The 20,143-nt window shown below is 41.8% G+C and overlaps 1 protein-coding gene across 1 annotated transcript in view; it reads right to left on the bottom strand.

The window, feature by feature from the left end:
- The window catches only part of VPS13B (vacuolar protein sorting 13 homolog B), a 1,386,889-nt gene extending 1,367,639 nt beyond the window's left edge, over nucleotides 1-19,250 (bottom strand). Inside the window, exons 1-3 of the mRNA XM_069731647.1 lie at nucleotides 19,170-19,250; nucleotides 14,769-14,949; nucleotides 8,938-9,081 (exon numbers count right to left, since the gene is read on the bottom strand). Coding sequence (XP_069587748.1) covers nucleotides 8,938-9,081; nucleotides 14,769-14,915 — 291 coding nt within the window. The 5' untranslated portion in view covers nucleotides 14,916-14,949; nucleotides 19,170-19,250. The remainder of the gene's footprint in view (nucleotides 1-8,937; nucleotides 9,082-14,768; nucleotides 14,950-19,169) is intronic.
- Between the last annotated feature and the right edge of the window lie 893 nt (nucleotides 19,251-20,143).

Genomic DNA, 20,143 nt, shown 5'->3' with positions numbered 1-20,143 from the left:
CCACTTGTCAATGGTTCATGGTTGGATTCACATCTCTTTGGATTTCCCTGTTATCCTGACCAGTTCAGCAAAGCTAAGTCCTTGCTTGCTCTTTTCTGTCCACAGGATGTGGACTTATCCGTTCTGTGCTTTCTATTTTTGTCCAGCTTGTCAGTATGAATTAATTCTGTGTAGCTGGAAGCTCTAGGAAGCAGATTTACCCTCCACACCTTTAGTCAGGTGTGAAGATTTTTGTAAACTCTGTGTGGATTTTTTTTTGTAGTGTTTTATACTGACCGCACAGTATTCCATCCTGTCCTATCTATCTAGCTAGACTGGCCTCCTGTGCTCATCCTGGTTTCATTCTGTGTATGTCTTTTCCCTCTCCACTCACAGTCATTACTTGTGGGGGGCTATCTATCCTTTGGGGGATTTTCTCTGAGGCAAGATAGTTTTCCTGTTTCTATCTTTAGGGGTAGTTAGTTCTCAGGCTGTGATGAGGTGCCTAGGGAGTGTCAGGAGCATCCCACGGCTACTTCTAGTGTTGTGTTGAGCTTAGGGACTGCGGTCAGTACAGGTACCACTTCCTTCAGAGCTCGTCCCATGTTGCTCCTAAACCACCAGATCATAACAATGAACATACCGTATGCCGCGATTCTTAGAGGTGATCCATCCATTTGTACATTATATTTACATCTATTGCACGTTAGTGTTATTATTAATATATATTTTATACTGTGCAACACAAGGATTTTGAATACATGCAGATTATGTAACAGCAGCTCATCTTTTCTTCACTAAACATTTTTAATTGTGTTTTGGCTATTATAATTTTCATATGATATGCGCCTCCTTATCTTTCTTGTTGCAAACCCACTGCACATTATTTGATTAATCAAATTCATTACAATTCATCGTAATCTCCGTTTTCTTGCTTTTTCTTGTTTGCATTGTATTTTAAGGCTATGTGCACACGTTGTAGATTTCCTGCAGAACTGCAGCTTTTTTTTTCACGCAGAAACGCTGCAGATCTGCAAGTGATTTACAGTACAATGTAAATCAATGGCAAAAAAAAAAATGCTGTGCTAATGGTGCAGAAAAATCTGCACTGAAAACGCAGCACATTCAAAAAAAGGGGCATGTCACTTCTTTTGTGCAGTTCTGCTGCATTTCTGCACCCATTCCATAATAGGAATCTGCAGGGGTAAAAAAATGAAGAAATCCACACAAAAATCTGCAACGTGTGCACAGACCAAAAAAATGAGCAGATTCTGACCTGCGTTTTCTGCCAAGAAATTCAGAATCTACACAGGAAATTCCACAGGCAAATCTGCAACGTGTGCACATAGCCTTACCGAGGGTTATTTCAATGTTTGGTCCAAGGCCTATCTGCACACATATTCAACATATGTTTACTAAAATACTAGATAACATCAACTTCATAAACAAATGTTTATATTTACTTATATGTAAATACATTATTTCTGTCTTTGGTTCTCTTTAATTCCACCCCTATCTAGGAAGACTATTTTCCACTGCAATTTTGGGTGGTTGTCCCAAAAAGAAGAAAATAATATTTCGACTTAAAAGATGACAAATTAAAAACCAGCTAACAGCCTAGGCCCTACCCCAACTATACTCTCATAATCAGCGCCAATGATGAGATTTTCCGCTGTCGTTTTACAGATCTCTTCTAATAGTTCTAAACAGCAGGTTGTCACAAGTCTCCCAGTATCCTAAACTGGAAAAAATTATCCACAGAACTTTCTATAACAAATTTGCCACATCTGATCCCATAAGGCCTCTGTCAGACACCAGTGATTTTACACGTAGGTAAAAAATGTCAGTGTTTTGGATTAGAGTTTCATCAGTGCCTCAGTTTTTCTCATGAGCGTTTTATTAGTAATATTCCCATATGGAAAAAATAAGTACGCTGCAAATTTTCTCCTATATTTATAATGTTAATTATGAAAAGCACACAGACTGCACGGTGATTTTCACAGATCCATAGACTTTGTATGGGCCATTTTCAACTGTGACTATTTCAAAACAAAAAAAAGACAAGTATCTGATTTTTTGGCAGATCTACAATTTGCCAAAAACACGGACATCTGAGTGGCACCATAGACTATAATGGGTTGTGTTTTCGATCCATGAGCAGTGCAGATGGAACACGTACGTGAAAAATGAATGAGGCCTAATAGTGGTTAGTGTAAGGGCATTGTAAGCGAGCAAGGTTTCTCTGCCATGAAATACAAATTTTAATTGATAAATCTTATGTAAAGAAGTGTAGAGTGAAGATAAGAATTGCACATTTTACGCATAATACAGAAGCTAGCGCGCAGGACAGTAAAAGTTTATAGTGTAGTTTAAGTACATGTTTACTGCAGACTCAATTTATGATATAAGATCCTGGCAAGTCAGGAACCGACCTCAGCGACGATCCAGAACACAATCTGCATCGATCAGTTTTCCAAATATTTTATTACCTGCTAAACACGCACATATATATTTCCAGTTATGTCATGTTCAGACAGTAATCTTTCTGGCACTGCGGAGATCATGCCACCGGATTATGTCAATCGTTTTTTCAGACCAGTTCCAAATATAATGCACATTTAATAAAAAATATTTATATCCTTGCTTTTCCCCTATCACTCAAACCATTTGAAATAAACCATAAAAAAGACCTACGGGAAAAGGAAAGTACAAAAGAACATTGGGGGTTTTCTTTTTGGCAAAAAAACAATGTAACATAAAAATAAATGTATTATCTGTGAAGAAGTAGAATCCTACAAGACTGCAGTTAAACGAAGGAAAAAACCTAATAATAGATTTAATTACTGTAATCAATTTTACCCTCATTGTATGATCATCTATTAAAATGTGAAGCTCAAGAAGAGAGACCTTATTTACCCTTTAAAGACCTTGGAATTTCTCATTTTTATTTTTTTACACACCATCATCCAAAGGCCGTAAGTTTTTTTTCTCAATAGATAAGCAAGCCCTCATATGTCTATTTGCAGGACGAGTTTTAGATTTTAATAACACCATTCATTTACCCATGTCATTTAAAGGAAAACAGTGACATTTTTTTTATGTCTGGTGAAATGATGAAAAGAAAATGCAATTTGGTAAAAAAAAAATTTTTTTTAGATGTTAAAAATAATTCTGAGGGGGGCGTGTCTGGATGCCGTACTGAATAGACACAAGTCTATTCAGAGCTCCATCCGGGCCCAGATTAACCCCTTAATGACCCGGGGTATTTTGGTTTTTGCACCCTTCCTTCCCAGAGCCATAACTTTTTTTTATTTTTCCGTCAATATGGCCATGTGAGGGCTTATTTTTTGCAGGACGAGTTGTACTTTTGAACGACACCATTGGTTTTACCATATCGTAAACTAGAAAAGAGGAAAAAAATTCCAAGTGCTGTGAAATTGCAAAAAAAAAAAAATGCAATCCCACATTTTTTGATTGGCTTTTTTGCTAGGTTAACTAAATGCTAACACTGACCGGCCATTATGATTCCCCCAGGACATTTTGAGTTCATAGACACCAAACATGTCTAGGTTCATTTTTATCTATGTGGTGAAAAAAAATTCCAATACTTGTAGAGTGTCCATTTTTCGTTATCTGGTGTTGGGTGAGGGCTTATTTTTTTGCATGCCAAGCTGACGTTTCTAATGACACCACTCTTGTGCAGACACGTTCTTTTGATTGTTCGTTATTACATTTTAATGCAATGTCACAGCGACCAAAAAAACGTAATTCTGGTGTTTTGAATTTTTTTAACTCTACGCCGTTTAGCGATCAGGTTAATCCTTTTTTTAACGATAGATCGGTGATTCTGAAGGCGGCGATACCAAATATATGCAGGTTTTTTTTTATTGTTTTATTTTGAATGGTGTAAAAAGGGGGGTGACTTAAGCTTTTATATATATTTTTTTTTCAGATGTTTAAAAACTTTTTTTTTTTTTGGCATGCTTCAATTGAAGCTGCCATAACTTGATCGGAACTGCTACATAGAGGCGATGCTCAGATCGCTCCTATGTAGAAGAATTACTGCACTGCTATGAGCGCCGACCACAGGGTGGCGCTCATAGCAATCTGGCATCTACAACCATAGAGGTCTCAAGGAGACCTCTGGTTGTCATGCCGACGCTCCGATGACCCCTGATCACCTGACGGGGGTCACCGCTGCGCGCATTTCCAGCCAGTTTGCCGGAAGCACTTGCTAAATGCCGCTGTCAAGAGTTTGACAGCGGCATTAAACTAGGTAATAGTTGCGGGTGGATCGCAATTCCACCCCCACCTATTGTGGGCACATGTCAGCTGTTCAAAACAGCTGACATGTCCCGACTTTGATGCGGGCTCACCACAAGAGCCCACATCAAAGCGGGGGTTCTGCCCTTGGACGTACTATTCCGTCCTTGGACGTACTATTCCGTCCAAGGGCAGAAAGGAGTTAAAAGCAGCTTTAGGTGCCTGTACCGGCTTACTTATCCGGGTCCCAGGAAGGTGAAGACTCCGGCGCTGTCTGGAACGACTTCAGCTATCCCTGCGACGGCTATCAATACTTTTGGTAGCTGGATTGAGGGACGCATTTTTGACAACCAGCATTTTGACAACCAGAAATAATACAATTATCACCTGTGGATACGTTATTTAAAAGAGAATGATAGTTTGTTGATCAGTGGGGGTCTGACAGCAGGAATCCACATCGATCTGCAGAACAAATCACTTTTATCCCCTTTAGAATGGAGTGACAGTGCGCTTGTTGGACCACCGATCCTTTCATAACCTGTGTGTCTGCAGAGCATTGCACTCTGCATTTTTCAGTAGCCTCATAGAGGATGAATGGAGTGGCAGTCAGGCATCTGCTGTGTCTCTACATTTTGTAACAAACAAAAGTGCCCCGCCGGTGATTTAAAAACAAAGATTTTTGGCACTCACCAACTCGTAGCCTTCACTGGAGGAAAAAGTAACCATGGGTTATATGCTACCACCTGGAGGCTGCCACTAAGGCCGGGATCACACTACAGCGAGATACGGCCAAGTCTCGCAGGTTAAAACCAAGCTCTGGCACCAGCATTCCGGAGCGGAGCGTGCGGCTCCATGTATTGCTGTGCGGCTGCACGCTCCGCTCCGGAGTGCCGGTGCCAGAGCTTGGTTTTAACCTGTGAGACTCGGCCGTATCTCGCTGTCTGTAATCCCGGCCTCAGATGTATGTCTGCATATAACTCAGGGATCCTGTGTCTTCCAATGAAGTGACTGAGAAATCTCCATTCTGCTCATCACTGCAGGTCCCAGCACAACTCCCATACAAATTTATGTGAATTACGGAAACAGTATAGCTCGCTTTGCTGCATAGTTTCTTTAAACACCCATTTGTTTCTATGGGAATTAAGCAAACTGTGCAGTATAGTTGCACTTAACTACTTTTGTATCTGCACCTCTGATGGTCAGGAACTACACTGTGTGCAGAATTATTAGGCAAGTTGTATTTTAGAGGATTATCTTTATTATTGGTCAACAACTATGTTCTCAATGAACCCAAAGACCCATAAATATCAAAGCTTAATATTTTTGGAAGTTGGAATGGGGTTTTTTTACATTTGGCTATCTTAGGAGGATATCTGTTTGTGCAAGTAACTTTCTGTGCAGAATTATTAGGCAACCTAATAAAAACCAAATATATTCCCATCTCACTTGTTTATTTTCACCAGGTAAACCAATATAACTGCACAAAATTTAGAAATAAACATTTCGGTCATGCAAAAACAAAACCCAAAAAAATTAGTGACCAATATAGCCACCTTTCTTTCTGATGACACTCAGCAGCCTCCATCCATAGATTCTGTCAGTTACTTGATCTGTTTACGACCAACATTGCGTGCAGAAGCCACCACAGCCTCCAGACACTGTTCCGAGAGGTGGACTGTTTTCCCTCCCTGTAGATCTCACATTTTATGAGGGACCCCAGGTTCTCTATGGGGTTCAGATCAGGTGAACAAGGGGGCCATATCATTATTTTTTCTTCTTTGAGACCTTTACTGGCCAGCCACGCTGTGGAGTAGTTGGAGGCATGTGATGGAGCATTGTCCTGCATGAAAATCATGTTTTTCTTGAACGATACCGACTTTTTCCTGTACCACTGCTTGAAGAAGTTGTCTTCCAGAAACTGGCAGTAGGTCTGGGAGTTGAGCTTCACTCCATCCTCAACCCGAAAAGGTCCCACAAGTTCATCTTTGATGATACCAGCCCAAACCAGTACCCCACCCCCACCTTGCTGGCATCTGAGTCGGAGTGGAGCTCTCTGCCCTTTACTGATCCAGCCTCTGGCCCATCCATCTGGCCCATCAAGAGTCACTCTCGTTTCATCAGTCCATAAAACCTTTGAAAAGTCAGTCTTAGGATATTTCTTGGCCCAGTCTTGACGTTTTATCTTATGTTTCTTGTTCAAAGGTGGTTGTTTTTCAGCCTTCCTTACCTTGGCCATGTCCCTGAGTATCGCACACCTTGTGCTTTTTGTTACTCCAGTAACGTTGCAGCTCTGAAATATGGCAAAACTGGTGGCAAATGGCATCTTGGCAGCTTCACGCTTGATTTTCCTCAATTCATGGGCAGTTATTTTGTGCCTTTTTTGCCCAACACGCTTCTTGCGACCCTGTTGGCTATTTGCCATGAAACGCTTGATTGTTCGGTGATCACGCTTCAAAAGTTTGGCAATTTCAAGACTGCTGCATCCCTCTGCAAGACATCTCACAGTTTTGGACTTTTCAGAGCCCGTCCAATCTCTCTTCCGACCCATTTTGCCAAAGGAAAGGAAGTTGCCTAATAATTAAGCACACCTTATATAGGGTTTTGATGTAATTAGACAACACCCCTCCTCATTACAGAGATGCACATCACCTGATTTACTTAATTGGTAGTTGGCTCTCAAGCCTGAACAGCTTGGAGTAGGACAACATGTATAAAAAGTATCATGGGATCAAAATACAACTTGACTAATAATTCTGCACACAGTGTAGAAGAAATCATTTCTGTCGCTATCATAAAAGTCAGAGATGAAAATAACTCTAGGATTAGACAACAGAAAAAATATATTTTGCACTAATAAATCTTCCCTGAGCGTGTAAGGAAGTGGTGGTGGTCAATACCAATAATTTTTATGCTCTGAAGTAGTATAGGGAGCTAATTATTACCAATAAGCTCCGGATAGTGTTTCTCTACATTAACCACATTGTCACACACACAGCTCTGCATACGTATGTACAACTCTGCAACACACAAACACCGATGCACTAATATAGTACATACATATACACAGCTCTGTGGCACTCATATAGCTGATACAGAAACACAACACTGCTGCACTCATATAGTAGATACATACACACAGCTCTGCTACATGAGCAGTGGATACACACAAAGCCCTGCTACATGAGCATTGGATACATACAAAACCCTGCTACATGACCAGTGGATACACACAAAGCCCTGCTACATGAGCATTGGATACACACAAAACCCTGCTACATGACCAGTGGATGCACACAAAACCCTGCTACATGACCAGTGGATGCACACAAAACCCTGCTACATGAGCATTGGATACACACAAAACCCTGCTACATGACCAGTGGATGCACACAAAACCCTGCTACATGACCAGTGGATGCACACAAAACCCTGCTACATGAGCAGTGGATGCACACAAAACCCTGCTACATGACCAGTGGATGCACACAAAACCCTGCTACATGAGCATTGGATGCACACAAAACCCTGCTACATGAGCAGTGGATACACACAAAACCCTGCTACATGACCAGTGGATACACACAAAACCCTGCTACATGACCAGTGGATACACACAAAACCCTGCTACATGACCAGTGGATGCACACAAAACCCTGCTACATGAGCATTGGATACACACAAAACCCTGCTACATGAGCAGTGGATACACACAAAACCCTGCTACATGAGCATTGGATACACACAAAACCCTGCTACATGAGCATTGGATACACACAAAACCCTGCTACATGACCAGTGGATACACACAAAACCCTGCTACATGAGCATTGGATACACACAAAACCCTGCTACATGAGCAGTGGATACACACAAAACCCTGCTACATGAGCAGTGGATACACACAAAACCCTGCTACATGAGCATTGGATGCACACAAAACCCTGCTACATGAGCAGTGGATACACACAAAACCCTGCTACATGAGCAGTGGATACACACAAAACCCTGCTACATGAGCATTGGATACACACAAAACCCTGCTACATGAGCAGTGGATACACACAAAACCCTGCTACATGAGCAGTGGATACACACGAAACCCTGCTACATGAGCAGTGGATACACACAAAACCCTGCTACATGACCAGTGGATACACACAAAACCCTGCTACATGAGCAGTGGATACACACAAAACCCTGCTACATGAGCAGTGGAAACGCACACATTACTCTGCAGTACATATAATACTGCAGAATGCATAACAGAGACATACACAGCTCTGCTGCGTGTACACATACACAGCTATGCAGCTGGCATATTATATCACACTACACATGCTAATGATATGTAGTTCAGTTCCAGGAGTAATATCTTCTTACTCTCAAACACTTGCAAGTTCCTCCCATGCATGTTGCTGATCACATTACTGTGACATTATGGAAGGAGGGATCATGATTTTCTGTCCTGTTGTCCATGTTCTATGGTAAGCTGTTCTGTGACCGGCAGCACAGGGAATACTGTGCGGGCCGTGTTCAGTTTCCTCTTCAGTCCGGCCCTGATCAAATACATCAGTGAGAGGACTGTGCACCTTGAGATAAGTCTGTCTTATAGTTAGAAAAAATTTGTATAACTGTACAAGGGGCGAGACATGTACCCACAATACAAAGAAAGGAAACCAGAATGAAAAGCCTTACCTGTATGCCATCCTTTAATTTCAGTATGCACTCCATAGTGTTGATGGTTATTACGACAGACTCTGACCCAAGTTTGGTCCATGGTACATGAATCCGCAACTCATGGATGTGACCACTGAGAAATGTAAATGGCAGCTTTAGTTCCTGAAGGAAAAAAAAAATGAATGAAGGACATACAAAAATCTCAACTTTTGATTGTATTGGTTTGAACCCCTTTTGTTCTCACACTGAAACCCAATAATTATGTTAAACGAGTCCCGTGCTCCATGCTCTGCATACAGGGCATTCCTGTACTCCTAGAAGAGACAACACTGGTGTGTTGTACACGAGCAGCTACAAAGACGTACATGATATAGGTGGCCAGGAATCCTTTCTCAGGTGTCCTGATAAGCAGATTGCAATTTGTTCTGTGTTTCAGACTACTCTCATCTGAATTTGTCCCTCCAACTAATATACACTGGGGTGCGCTTCCATTCTGCTGCGGTCCTCACTGGCTATTGGTGCTAACACAACTTCATTGTTGTACCACTGTCCCCTCCTACAAGGGATTTCCTCTCTCCGGCATGTACACTCCTACTGATGCTGCCATTGTGAGATTTGTCCCCTGCAAACCCTTCTGAGCTTTCCCTTCTCTCTGCACTTAGGCTTCCTGTGGGCATGTGATCGCTCCTTCCTTTCCCTGCACATTCTGTCAAGGGTTCCCTTTTCATTGTTTACTTAAAGGGATATTCCCATCTCAGGTTTCTATCCCAATATGTAGTTAGTGTAATAATAATGTTAGCAAATATCTCCAATTAGAAATGTAGTATAGTTTTTCTGATTCGCTATGTCTCGTTCCACATGTGCAGGCATTGTAGGACCTTAGATATCCATGGTTGTGACCACTGATAAAGTGAAAGATAGCTAGTTGTCATAATCATGGATACCGAAGGTCTATACAATGCCTGGACATGAGGAACGAGACATCGTGAATCAAAAATTATATTACAATTCTAATTGGATTCATTTGCTATTATAATAATTATTACACCTACTACATATTTGGATAGCATCTTGGAGATGGGAATACCCCTTTAAGCTGTCTGTGGGCGTGTGATCGCTCCTTCCTTTCCCTGCAGATTCTGCTGAGGGTTCTCTTCACACTGATGCTACTTGTGTGATTTCTCCCCCGCAGACTTCGCGCACTATGATCACTTCTTAAAGGTGGCCTTAAACATGAGACTGGGGTTGCCTGAACCTGCTGATCATCTAATGCAATTTACATTTTAAGCCTATATTGGGGGAAAACTTAAGGTACCTTCACACATAACGATTTCGTTAACGATATCGTTGCTTTTTGTGACGTAGCAACGATATCGTTAACGAAATCGTTAAGCGTGACAGCGACCAACGATCAGGCCCCTGCTGGGAGATCGTTGGTCGCTGGGTATGATCAGGGCCTTTTTTTGGTCGCTGATCACCCGCTGTCATCGCTGAATCGGCGTGTGCGACGCCGATCCAGCGATGTGTTCACTGGTAACCAGGGTAAATATCGGGTTACTAAGTGCAGGGCCGCGCTTAGTAACCCGATATTTACCCTGGTTACCATTGTAAAAGTTAAAAGAAACAAAAACAGTACATACTTACATTCCAATGTCTGTCACGTCCCCCGGCGTCCACAGGGTTAAAACTGCTTTCGGCAGGAGCGCTGCTAATGCACGCACTACTGCCGAGAGCTTTCCCTGCACTGTGTCAGCGCCGGCCGGCCGTAAAGCAGAGCACAGCGGTGACGTCACCGCTGCTTTACGGCCGGCGCTGACACAGTGCAGAGAAGCTCTCGGCAGCAGCGCGTGCATTAGCAGCGCTCCTGCCGAAAGCAGTTTTAACCCTGTGGACGCCAGGGGATGTGACAGACATCGGAATGTGAGTATGTAGTGTTTTTTGTTTCTTTTAACTTTTACAATGGTAACCAGGGTAAATATCGGATTACTAAGCGCGGCCCTGTGCTTAGTAACCCGATATTAACCCTGGTTACCCGGGGACTTCGGCATCGTTTTAGACAGTTTCAACGATGCCGAAGTCTTTCCCCTGATCGTTGGTCGCTGGAAGAGCTATCTGTGTGACAGCTCCCCAGCGACCACACAACGACTTACCAACGATCACGGCCAGGTCGTATCGCTGGTCGTGATCGTTGGCAAGTCGTTTAGTGTAACGGTACCTTTACTCAGGCACATCGCTCTCAAGGGAGATAAGTGGATTTCTAAGCTGTCTGGCAGTTGCCTATTCCATAAAGAACTTTTTTTTTTTTTTTTTTTTTTTTTTTTTACAAGCTTTTTATTATTTTTCCTTTTTAAAAAGAACAAAACATACACACATGTGGTTGTTTACTCATAGGGAAACCCACAGGAAAAGGCATTGAAATAAAACAAACACCTACAGTTGGAAAAACACTCGTGACCAAAAAGAAAAGCTAAATACAAAAAACACTATAGTGAATTTAATATTTTCCTATTGACGTACAGACAACATCTGACCGGTGCGTCTTTTGCTTAAAAGTTAAAAAATAAAAGACAACAAGTGTTGAAAAAAACTGTGTGTGTGTTTGTTTAAACAAAAAAAAAAAAAAAGGAGAAGCTGCCAATAGCGTTTATAAATGTCCTAGAAGCAAAAGTTTTTATTTTATTATTTTAAAGAAGTGTCCGAGTTCTGATCAGAGAGAAGCATCCGATCTGCTGTCCTGGATCTCGGACACTAGATCAGCAACATAATGACCACTGATGAGCACCACCTTTATAATAACAATAATATTCTCCTTAGAATAAAAATTGTGGAAGCTAGAAATAAGATTTGTACGCGTTTCACTGTGTGGAGATTTACTTTGGCACCCTCACAGCATAATCCTTATTAAAAATGTTATGTCTACTACCTTATCTAAAACATTTGAGAAGTCCAATTTCCCTCCTCCTTCCTAAAATAATACACAACTGATACTTGACACTATGCGCAGTGCTCTCCGCTCTGTGTTCATGTTCCAACATTTCCTAATCTCATTTTCTAGACAATCTGTATACAGTCATTACAGGTCTGGGCTTTGTGCTAATGTAAAATAAAAACAAAAACATAAAAAATCATCTATTTTCATTTACGCTAAGACAAGGCACAAGCAGAGGTCAAGATCTCTTATGATCCAATGGATGGAAACATTATAATCCATTTTTGCTTTCCTCTTGACATATTGGGGGTCTGTCGGGTTTCCAGTGATTTTTCTTAAAGCACACTACGTTATTCTGGCGGTGGTAACAGATTAAACAAAAAACATGTCAATTAGGTGTAACCAGCTTAAAGGGATTGTCAGGAACTGGCGAGCGTGTGACTGCAAATATGCGTTTGTATATATTATATGCGGTCACATGCAGACTAAACGTGTGTGGCCTCGATTAATACAAGTGAATTGAGAGAGGCCGGAAAAGAGCAGTAGCAATGTGTCCGGAAGTATGAAAACTGCATACTTGCACTCGCATGATCACTCGGTCATAGTGCCAGAGAATCCTCACAGCGGGCACGGTGTTAGCAGTGAATATTCACAGGTTTGCAGTCACAGACCCAAGACTACAGACTTGAGACCCCTACATTGGCAACCCCTTTAATTTCAGGAACGACAAAAGAGAACGGTGTCCATACTGACAACACTTGTCAGCTAGGAGATTGTATTCATGTGAATGGGTGCATTCAGCAAATTAACCCATTCACACGTATGGAACTGATCTTTGAAGGTACTTCTGAATGTGAATATACTTTTATGTGTTAACAGACACAAATTGTCTTACTTCAGACTGGATTTAGCATTAATGATCTAGCCATTATGGTGGCATTGCCACTGTCATACAAGAACAACAATTTATAAAATCCTGATGACTTTTGTGTTAAACCTGATTTAGATGAGTATATGCAAAATCGTACATGTTTGCTCCTGAAAAAAGCAACGATTTTCATCCATATGGCATTCCCTAACGTGCTAAAATCATGTCCATACGTGGTCTGAACTCTGAACGTCTGGAGGTTTTTTACCTTATTTTTCTTAAAATTCACAATTAAAAAAAAAAAATGGATCCATGAAAAACAGATACCATATGGACAGCGTCTGTATGGCCTTTTTTGCATCTTTGCCAAATAAATGATCTTAACTAGCATCTGCAGCAATTCATGTACGCAATGACGAAGTGTCTATGTGGAAAAATGTTTATCTAAATTGTGTTGTGCCATTGTCTTACATTGGTTTGTTTACTGGCCTTTTCACACATAGAACAATGCTCATATGATGTTGATCTTGATTTTCATTGAAAAAGCACCGACGTCCAGTGTCTTATATAAGGGATTTCCATTTCTAATTTTTTTTAATCTATTGGCATGCTGTAGTTAAAAATAAGAAAAATCAACTATGCTCACCCACCCCTGCTACAGTTCTCTATTGCTCCTCTGGACCCAGAGTGACAGGCTGAAGAGGTGTCATCATGACTGCAGCACACATGACCGCTGCAGCCAATCACTGGGCACAGCAGCTTGTGCTGTCTATCTACTCATCTCCATCAATGCTGGACAGGATTCTCTTCTTTTCGCTACCTTTAAACATATTTTATTTCAGTCAGCATGCACTAATTAGTACACCACAGTCCACTTACAGACAGAACACTGACAAATGTAAGTCAATATACAAGTGCACAAGAGATTTTTCACACGGACAGAGGGAAAACGAAACAAAAGAAAAAAAAAAATCAGCATTTAATTTACTAGACCCAACTAATTTGTGGAGGGCGAGACAGCGCTCCTTCATTTGACCCTGATGAGACACTGCCCTAGACCCAGTCGTGATCCAGAAGAGCAAAAAGAGCCGCAGACAAAAGCCGTCACCTCCACAATTTGCGCATTCAACTGGCCCATGAATAGTCAAGTTCCTATCAAAATAACCTCACTCATTAAAAATGTCTGCAGGAGCAGAGGTGTACACCATAAGGAGAAGTGTAGCCCCTCCTCGTGACAAAAACAGAATATTAAAGGCCATAGAACGTATGTTTTAATCACTGAACCACTTTAAGAGAATGTTTTTCCTTTGTAGACTGGTGCCATCAAGTTATTAAAAAGGTTTTTGCGCAGTTTTTAAATTTGACAGCAGTAAGCAATGATGGTAAAAGAACACTAAAAGGCATACGCTTCCCTACTGTCCAAAGCAAGCTTTAGCACTACCACTCCAATTGTCTTTGACAGATTTAAAGCAATATCACCGCCGACCAGAAACCTGCTGATATTGCTATACCATCATTACTTGCCGCTGTCAAATGAAAAGAAAACTGAGTTGAGAACCACTTTAACTTTTTTTTTTACATCTTTACAAACCGTCTATAAAACTCCTTCTGCCTCATGTAAAAAAAAGACAAAAGGTGTTGACAATTGATTGCTCCTATGAGAATCTGTCAATCGTGCACGGCGCACCCTTTGACTCTGAAAACACACACGCTCATGCAGTTGATATGAATCAAATGCAAATTATCACTAAATAAATATGAATCAAATGCAAATTATCACTAAATAATGCCCTCTATCTGTCAGAGGAAACCTCAGTCATCATTTCTGGGGCTGCGTAAATAACCTATTGGATTTCACGCTCCCTGTCATGACTTCTAACATTCTTAGAATTTACAGCAGACGCTACATTATTATTCCTCCTGTGATAGCTGAATGCACAATTTCTAATAAAAGGTTACATGTAATCAAAATTCAATTTTATGTTATCAAAACAGCAAGAAATATTCTAATGGACGACTTGTGTGAAGCGAATACCAAACCGGACGAGGTACCTGCTCAAGAACATCCAATTTTAATTCCAGTTTACTAAGAACCACATCTCCGCCCCAAAGAGAAAGCTGCAGGTCTGAAGGCTTCAGATTCTTGATGTAACGATTCACATAGCTCATTAAAATCGGAGTCACATAGGACTCCAACATTGTGGAACACTTCCAGGAGCGAACGTCTTCTTACCTGCAATTAGGGAAAGAATAACATAAGGAATGGTAGCACTTGATAACAGGGGATGTCTTTAATGTAAATATTGTTTCCCAAATTGGGACCACCATTCCCTTCTAGTAGGCAGAGCACAGACTGCTGCAAAACGTATGTAAGATTTTGACAATACGAAATACAAAAACAATCTGTCAGTGAACGACAACAGGTTTCATTTGTGATAATTAAAAATTGAACGGACCCAACTCTTTTACAGACTACTTTGCTGAAAAGTATTCATTCAAGTCAATCCACCTTGAACTAAATAAATTTCTGCAGCGTTAAAAGTTTTTTTGCAGAATTAGCTTTTTAATTTTGCTTGATTCTATAGGTTATGGTCACATTATTATTTCTTTTTGGAGCACTTTTGATTCCATGGTGCTGTACATGTGCACAGACGTAAATTACAAAAAAAAAACTAACAATGACAGACAGCAAAGAAAAGAGAGGGCCGTGCCTTTGCGGCCTTAGGGTATATGCCCACGATCAGGAACTGCTGCGGGTTTGATGCTGCGTATTTATGCAGCGGCAAACCTGCAGCATCCAGCCATTAGAGTGTAGAGGATGAGATTTCTAGAAATGCGTGCAGAGTCGCCTGCAGATCACCCGCAAAGACTTTCAAGACCGCAGGATGTCAATCTCTCTTGTGGAGACGCGAGTCTCCGCAAGAGAAATTACATCAATAGAAATGTATTGGATGGGGTGAATCTGCACGGATCAGTGAACACATTCAGATTTACCTGCGTTCAATAGAAGGCAGTGCTTTAGACACAGCGAACATGCTCTGCCAGTTCCGAATAGTGGGCACCCGGCCTTACAGTCTCGGGGGAGGGAGACAGTAGGTTGGAGGTTGCAGGAGTTCCGGTGGTGGTGAGGTGATAGCGGGGTAATTGCAGGTTGTAAGCTTTCTTGAAGAGATGAGTTTTCATGCACCGTCTGAACGTTGTGGATAATCAGAAAATTGTGTATTTGCTGTGGATTTTTTTCACAGCATATTTGCGACAAACTCCTTACTAGTTAAGCTTTAGTCACACTAAACGACTTCCCAACGACCACGACCAGCGATACGACCTGGCCGTGATCGTTGGTAAGTCGTTGTGTGGTCGCTGGGGAGCTGTCACACAGATAGCTCTCTCCAGCGACCAACGATCAGGGGAAAGACTTCGGCATCGTTGAAACTGTCTTCAACGATCCCGAAGTCCCCAGGTAACTGAGCTGTGCTCTGCTTTACGGCCGGCGCTGACAGTGCAGGGAAGCTGACGGCGGGGAACGTGACAGACATCAGAATGTGAGTATGTAGTGTTTTGGGTTTTTTTACTTTTACAATGGTAACCAGGGTAAATATCGGGTTACTAAGCGCGGCCCTGCACTTAGTAACCCGATATTTACCCTGGTTACAAGTGAACACATCGCTGGATCGGCGTCACACACGCCGATCCAGCGATGACAGCGGGTGATCAGCGACCAAAAAAGGTCCTGATCATTCCCCAACGACCACGATCTCCCAGCAGGGGCCTGATCGTTGGTCGCAGTCACACATAACGAGATCGTTAGCGGGATCGTTGCTACGTCACAAAAAGCCTGACGTTGCAACGATATCGTTATGTGTGACTCCAGCTTTACAAGAGGATTTTGCAGCACTTTTTTTGTTTGAGGATTTGCTACTGAATTTCATGGCAAAATGCTGAAATACGTGCTGTATTCTAGACTGAGAACTCAAATGCTGCAAATTTTTAAATCCCCACTGCGGATCAATTTCTGCACAGAAATATTTAACAACGTTCAGATGAGATTTGTTGCAATCTTATTTACTTTTTTATCCTGTGGATTTATTTGCATGCAAATATAAGTAGATAATCAGTCCCAAATACATAATGTTTAAAACACCCTGCAGAGATTTACATAACGTATTTCTGGGGTACGTATAAATAAGACATACCACTATGGAATTTCCACAGCAGAAAGTTTGCAGTACTAATAACCACTGCCACAGCACTGCAGATTTGCTGTGGACTTCAAATCAACCGCTACTATTAATTTCTACTGTGGATTTCCTCTTAAGTGCAACGATGAGATTTTGTAAAACATCTCATCTGCAGTGCTGATCCTCAGCAAGGACCACAGTTTCAGGTGAAACTTTCTGGAGCTTTCTTTAAAAAAAAAAAAAACGCGGATTTGGATAAAGAATGTCACCATCAACTTGAACATATCATCACATTTTGCACCGCAGAAAATGTGCCAAAAAATCTGGAACGGTAATTCCGCTTTACCTACAGTAATTTACTGCTGTTGCAGATTTTCTGGTATATTCATATGACAAAATTGACATCGCTTATTGATGGGCACGACCGACATGCAATCAACGGGTGCTATAGTTTTGTGGAATTAAAGTGCACGTACCAGAAAAAAAAAAAAAAACAGAACTGCTATACGAATAATAGCAATGCACACTGGTGGGTATCGTGAAAAATACAGTTTGATTTAAGTTTCCAAGCAAAAAAAACAACACAAGTGGTTAAAAACGCTTAAAAGCACAATATTGCTACACACAAAATCAAATTGAATCAAGTGCAATTATATAGTGCAACAAATCATATACATATATATTAAAGCTGATATACCTAATCAGGAATTATATGAAACCTAACATCGGGTAATAAACATGTTGGCCAATGAGGGTGGCACAGGTGACATGGCGATACGGATACACGTGGAAAGATACAGGTGCCATGCTTCTGAGGGTCTCATGTGGTATTTATTTCTTGCACTAACACACTTTATTGCCTGCTGTTGGGTTTTATATTATTTTAGATTCTGATATGTCAGCTTTAATACATGTGTTTGTCATGTGACAAGAGGTAGCGGTCATTCTGACCACTTAGGCTATGTCCCCACGGTCAGTATTCAGGCTTTTGAACTCCGGTGATTCCGGCTGTGTTCATGAAACAATGCGGAATCACCAAGCCCAATACATTGGACGGGTGAACTTTATCTTGCGGAGACTGAGCGTCTCCACAAGATAAATAGAAATGCTGCGGACTGGAAAGACGCAGATGCCTGTGCCCGTATAGTGGACATGGGATTTCTGGAAATCCCATCCACTATGCTGTAACATCTGGCCGCTGCAGATATACAAAAACATGTATCCAGCACTTACCCCAAGGTTCAGTAAAAAATTGCCATTTATTAGATTCATTAAAAATCAACCGTACAAAAATGTAAAAAAAAGAAATACACATGTGGGTTGTTGCACCTTTGAAACTCTCATCCATGGGTTCTTAATCATAACAAAATTAAGAACCCGTGAACCAGGGTTTGAGAAGTATAGTATCTACACATTTTCTGCTTGTTCTTTACATTTTTCTATTGTTGATTTTTAATGAACTTAATAAATGGCATTTTTTTATTGAACCTTGAAATGAGAGCTGGCTCCCTCTTTTCTCCGTTTCTCTAGGGTATATGGCTAATATATGTTCAACGTTCACACCGTCTTTTTTCAGCAGTCAAAACATCTGTATTTTGCACAGAAAACACTTCAGGAATTGCTTCTCTTCTCTAGAGCTTTGTAAACCTAAACATTTTTTTTTTTTGGCGTTTGGTTCCACTAGTGTTATTTGTACATTCTGTGGGGGGTTTCATTTCCTGAAGTTTTTTTTAGCAACCTTTTTATTAGATAGTAGCTGGTTTGGAGACAATTACATAAGGAAAAGCTTCCCAGAAATGACATGTGCCTTCTTTTGTCCCCACCAAGCATTTTTTTTTTTTAAAACCTTTTCAGGAAAATAAAAAAAGGTTATAACCAGCAAAGTGGATTCTCCATAGAAATAAGTAGGAAAGTTTCCTAAGTATATGAGGCAGGTTTTAAGGAGGTTTTTGGAACGGATCTGTGTGAACATTAGTATTATAATTCCATGGTGCTGTACATGAGAAGGGTTACATACAGGGTTATAGATATCGTTTATTACCATCCTGTACGTCCCCCTGATATGGGTATATGGGCAGACAGCCTCTAGTTAGAAGGAGCTGCGCAGTGCAGAGGATTTCAGGCTGACAGGACACGCTGGGCTTTGTGGTGCAGTAACCAGCTTGCTTTATACAGTGCCAGCAGCCTAGTGGAGGTCGCCCTGCTGATTATAACCCGCTTTAGCTGTGCTACGTGCTCTCAGGCGCGGCAGTAACGTGTCAGATACACAACTTACACCGGACACCAGCCGCTGCCACCCGGTCCCGGCACTTCCACTGCCATCTACCCACACTTCCGGGTATGTGGAGAAGGGCGGATGTGACGTCACATAAACATACAGCCGCGCTGCCGGAACTCGGATCCGGGTCATGTGACGTGTACTGCTGCCAATCAGGGAATGGGGCGGAGTTACAGCTGCTCTTATTAGCCCCGCCTACACACTGCTCAGGTTCGTCTTTGCTATAAGTTGCGGCACTGATGAATGCTCTGACGACATGCTGGGAGTTGTAGTTTTACAGCAACTGGAGAGCCACAGATTGGACAACACTGACGCATTAATATATTAAAAGCCCAAAAAATCCAGAACCAACACCTGTCATTAGTGATTGCAGGGACGACAAGTGATCTGTAGCTTGGATTTAAAGGGGTGGTGTGAATGCAAAGTCATTTTCATCCTAAATCCCTATCTAGTCAGTGCAATAATCTAAGCTGATTTCTAATATACTTTCATTAAAAATTCCCTATCTGCATTTCTATTTTTGTCACTTCCTTTTTGATGACGCTTTATTTCAGAATCCCAGTGCATGCTGGGATATTCAACTGAAGCATCATCGGGGACAGACGCTGCGGTCACTGTCACAGCCCCTGCCCCACCCTGAAACGGACGCTGCGGTCACTGTCACAGCCCCTGCCCCACCCTGAAACAGACGCTGCGGTCACTGTCACAGCCCCTGCCCCACCCTGAAACAGACGCTGCGGTCACTGTCACAGCCCCTGCCCCACCCTGAAACAGACGCTACGGTCACTGTCACAGCCCCTGCCCCACCCTGAAACAGACGCTACGGTCACTGTCACAGCCCCTGCCCCACCCTGAAACAGACGCTACGGTCACTGTCACAACCCCTGCCCCACCCTGAAACAGACGCTACGGTCACTGTCACAGCCCCTGCCCCACCCTGAAACAGACGCTGCGGTCACTGTCACAGCCCC

This window comes from Ranitomeya imitator, chromosome 6 (assembly GCF_032444005.1).
Source record: "Ranitomeya imitator isolate aRanImi1 chromosome 6, aRanImi1.pri, whole genome shotgun sequence".
Taxonomy (NCBI): Eukaryota; Metazoa; Chordata; class Amphibia; order Anura; family Dendrobatidae; genus Ranitomeya; species Ranitomeya imitator.
The sequence above is the reverse complement of the archived record's forward strand: the minus strand, read 5'-3'. Positions and strand labels throughout refer to the sequence as shown.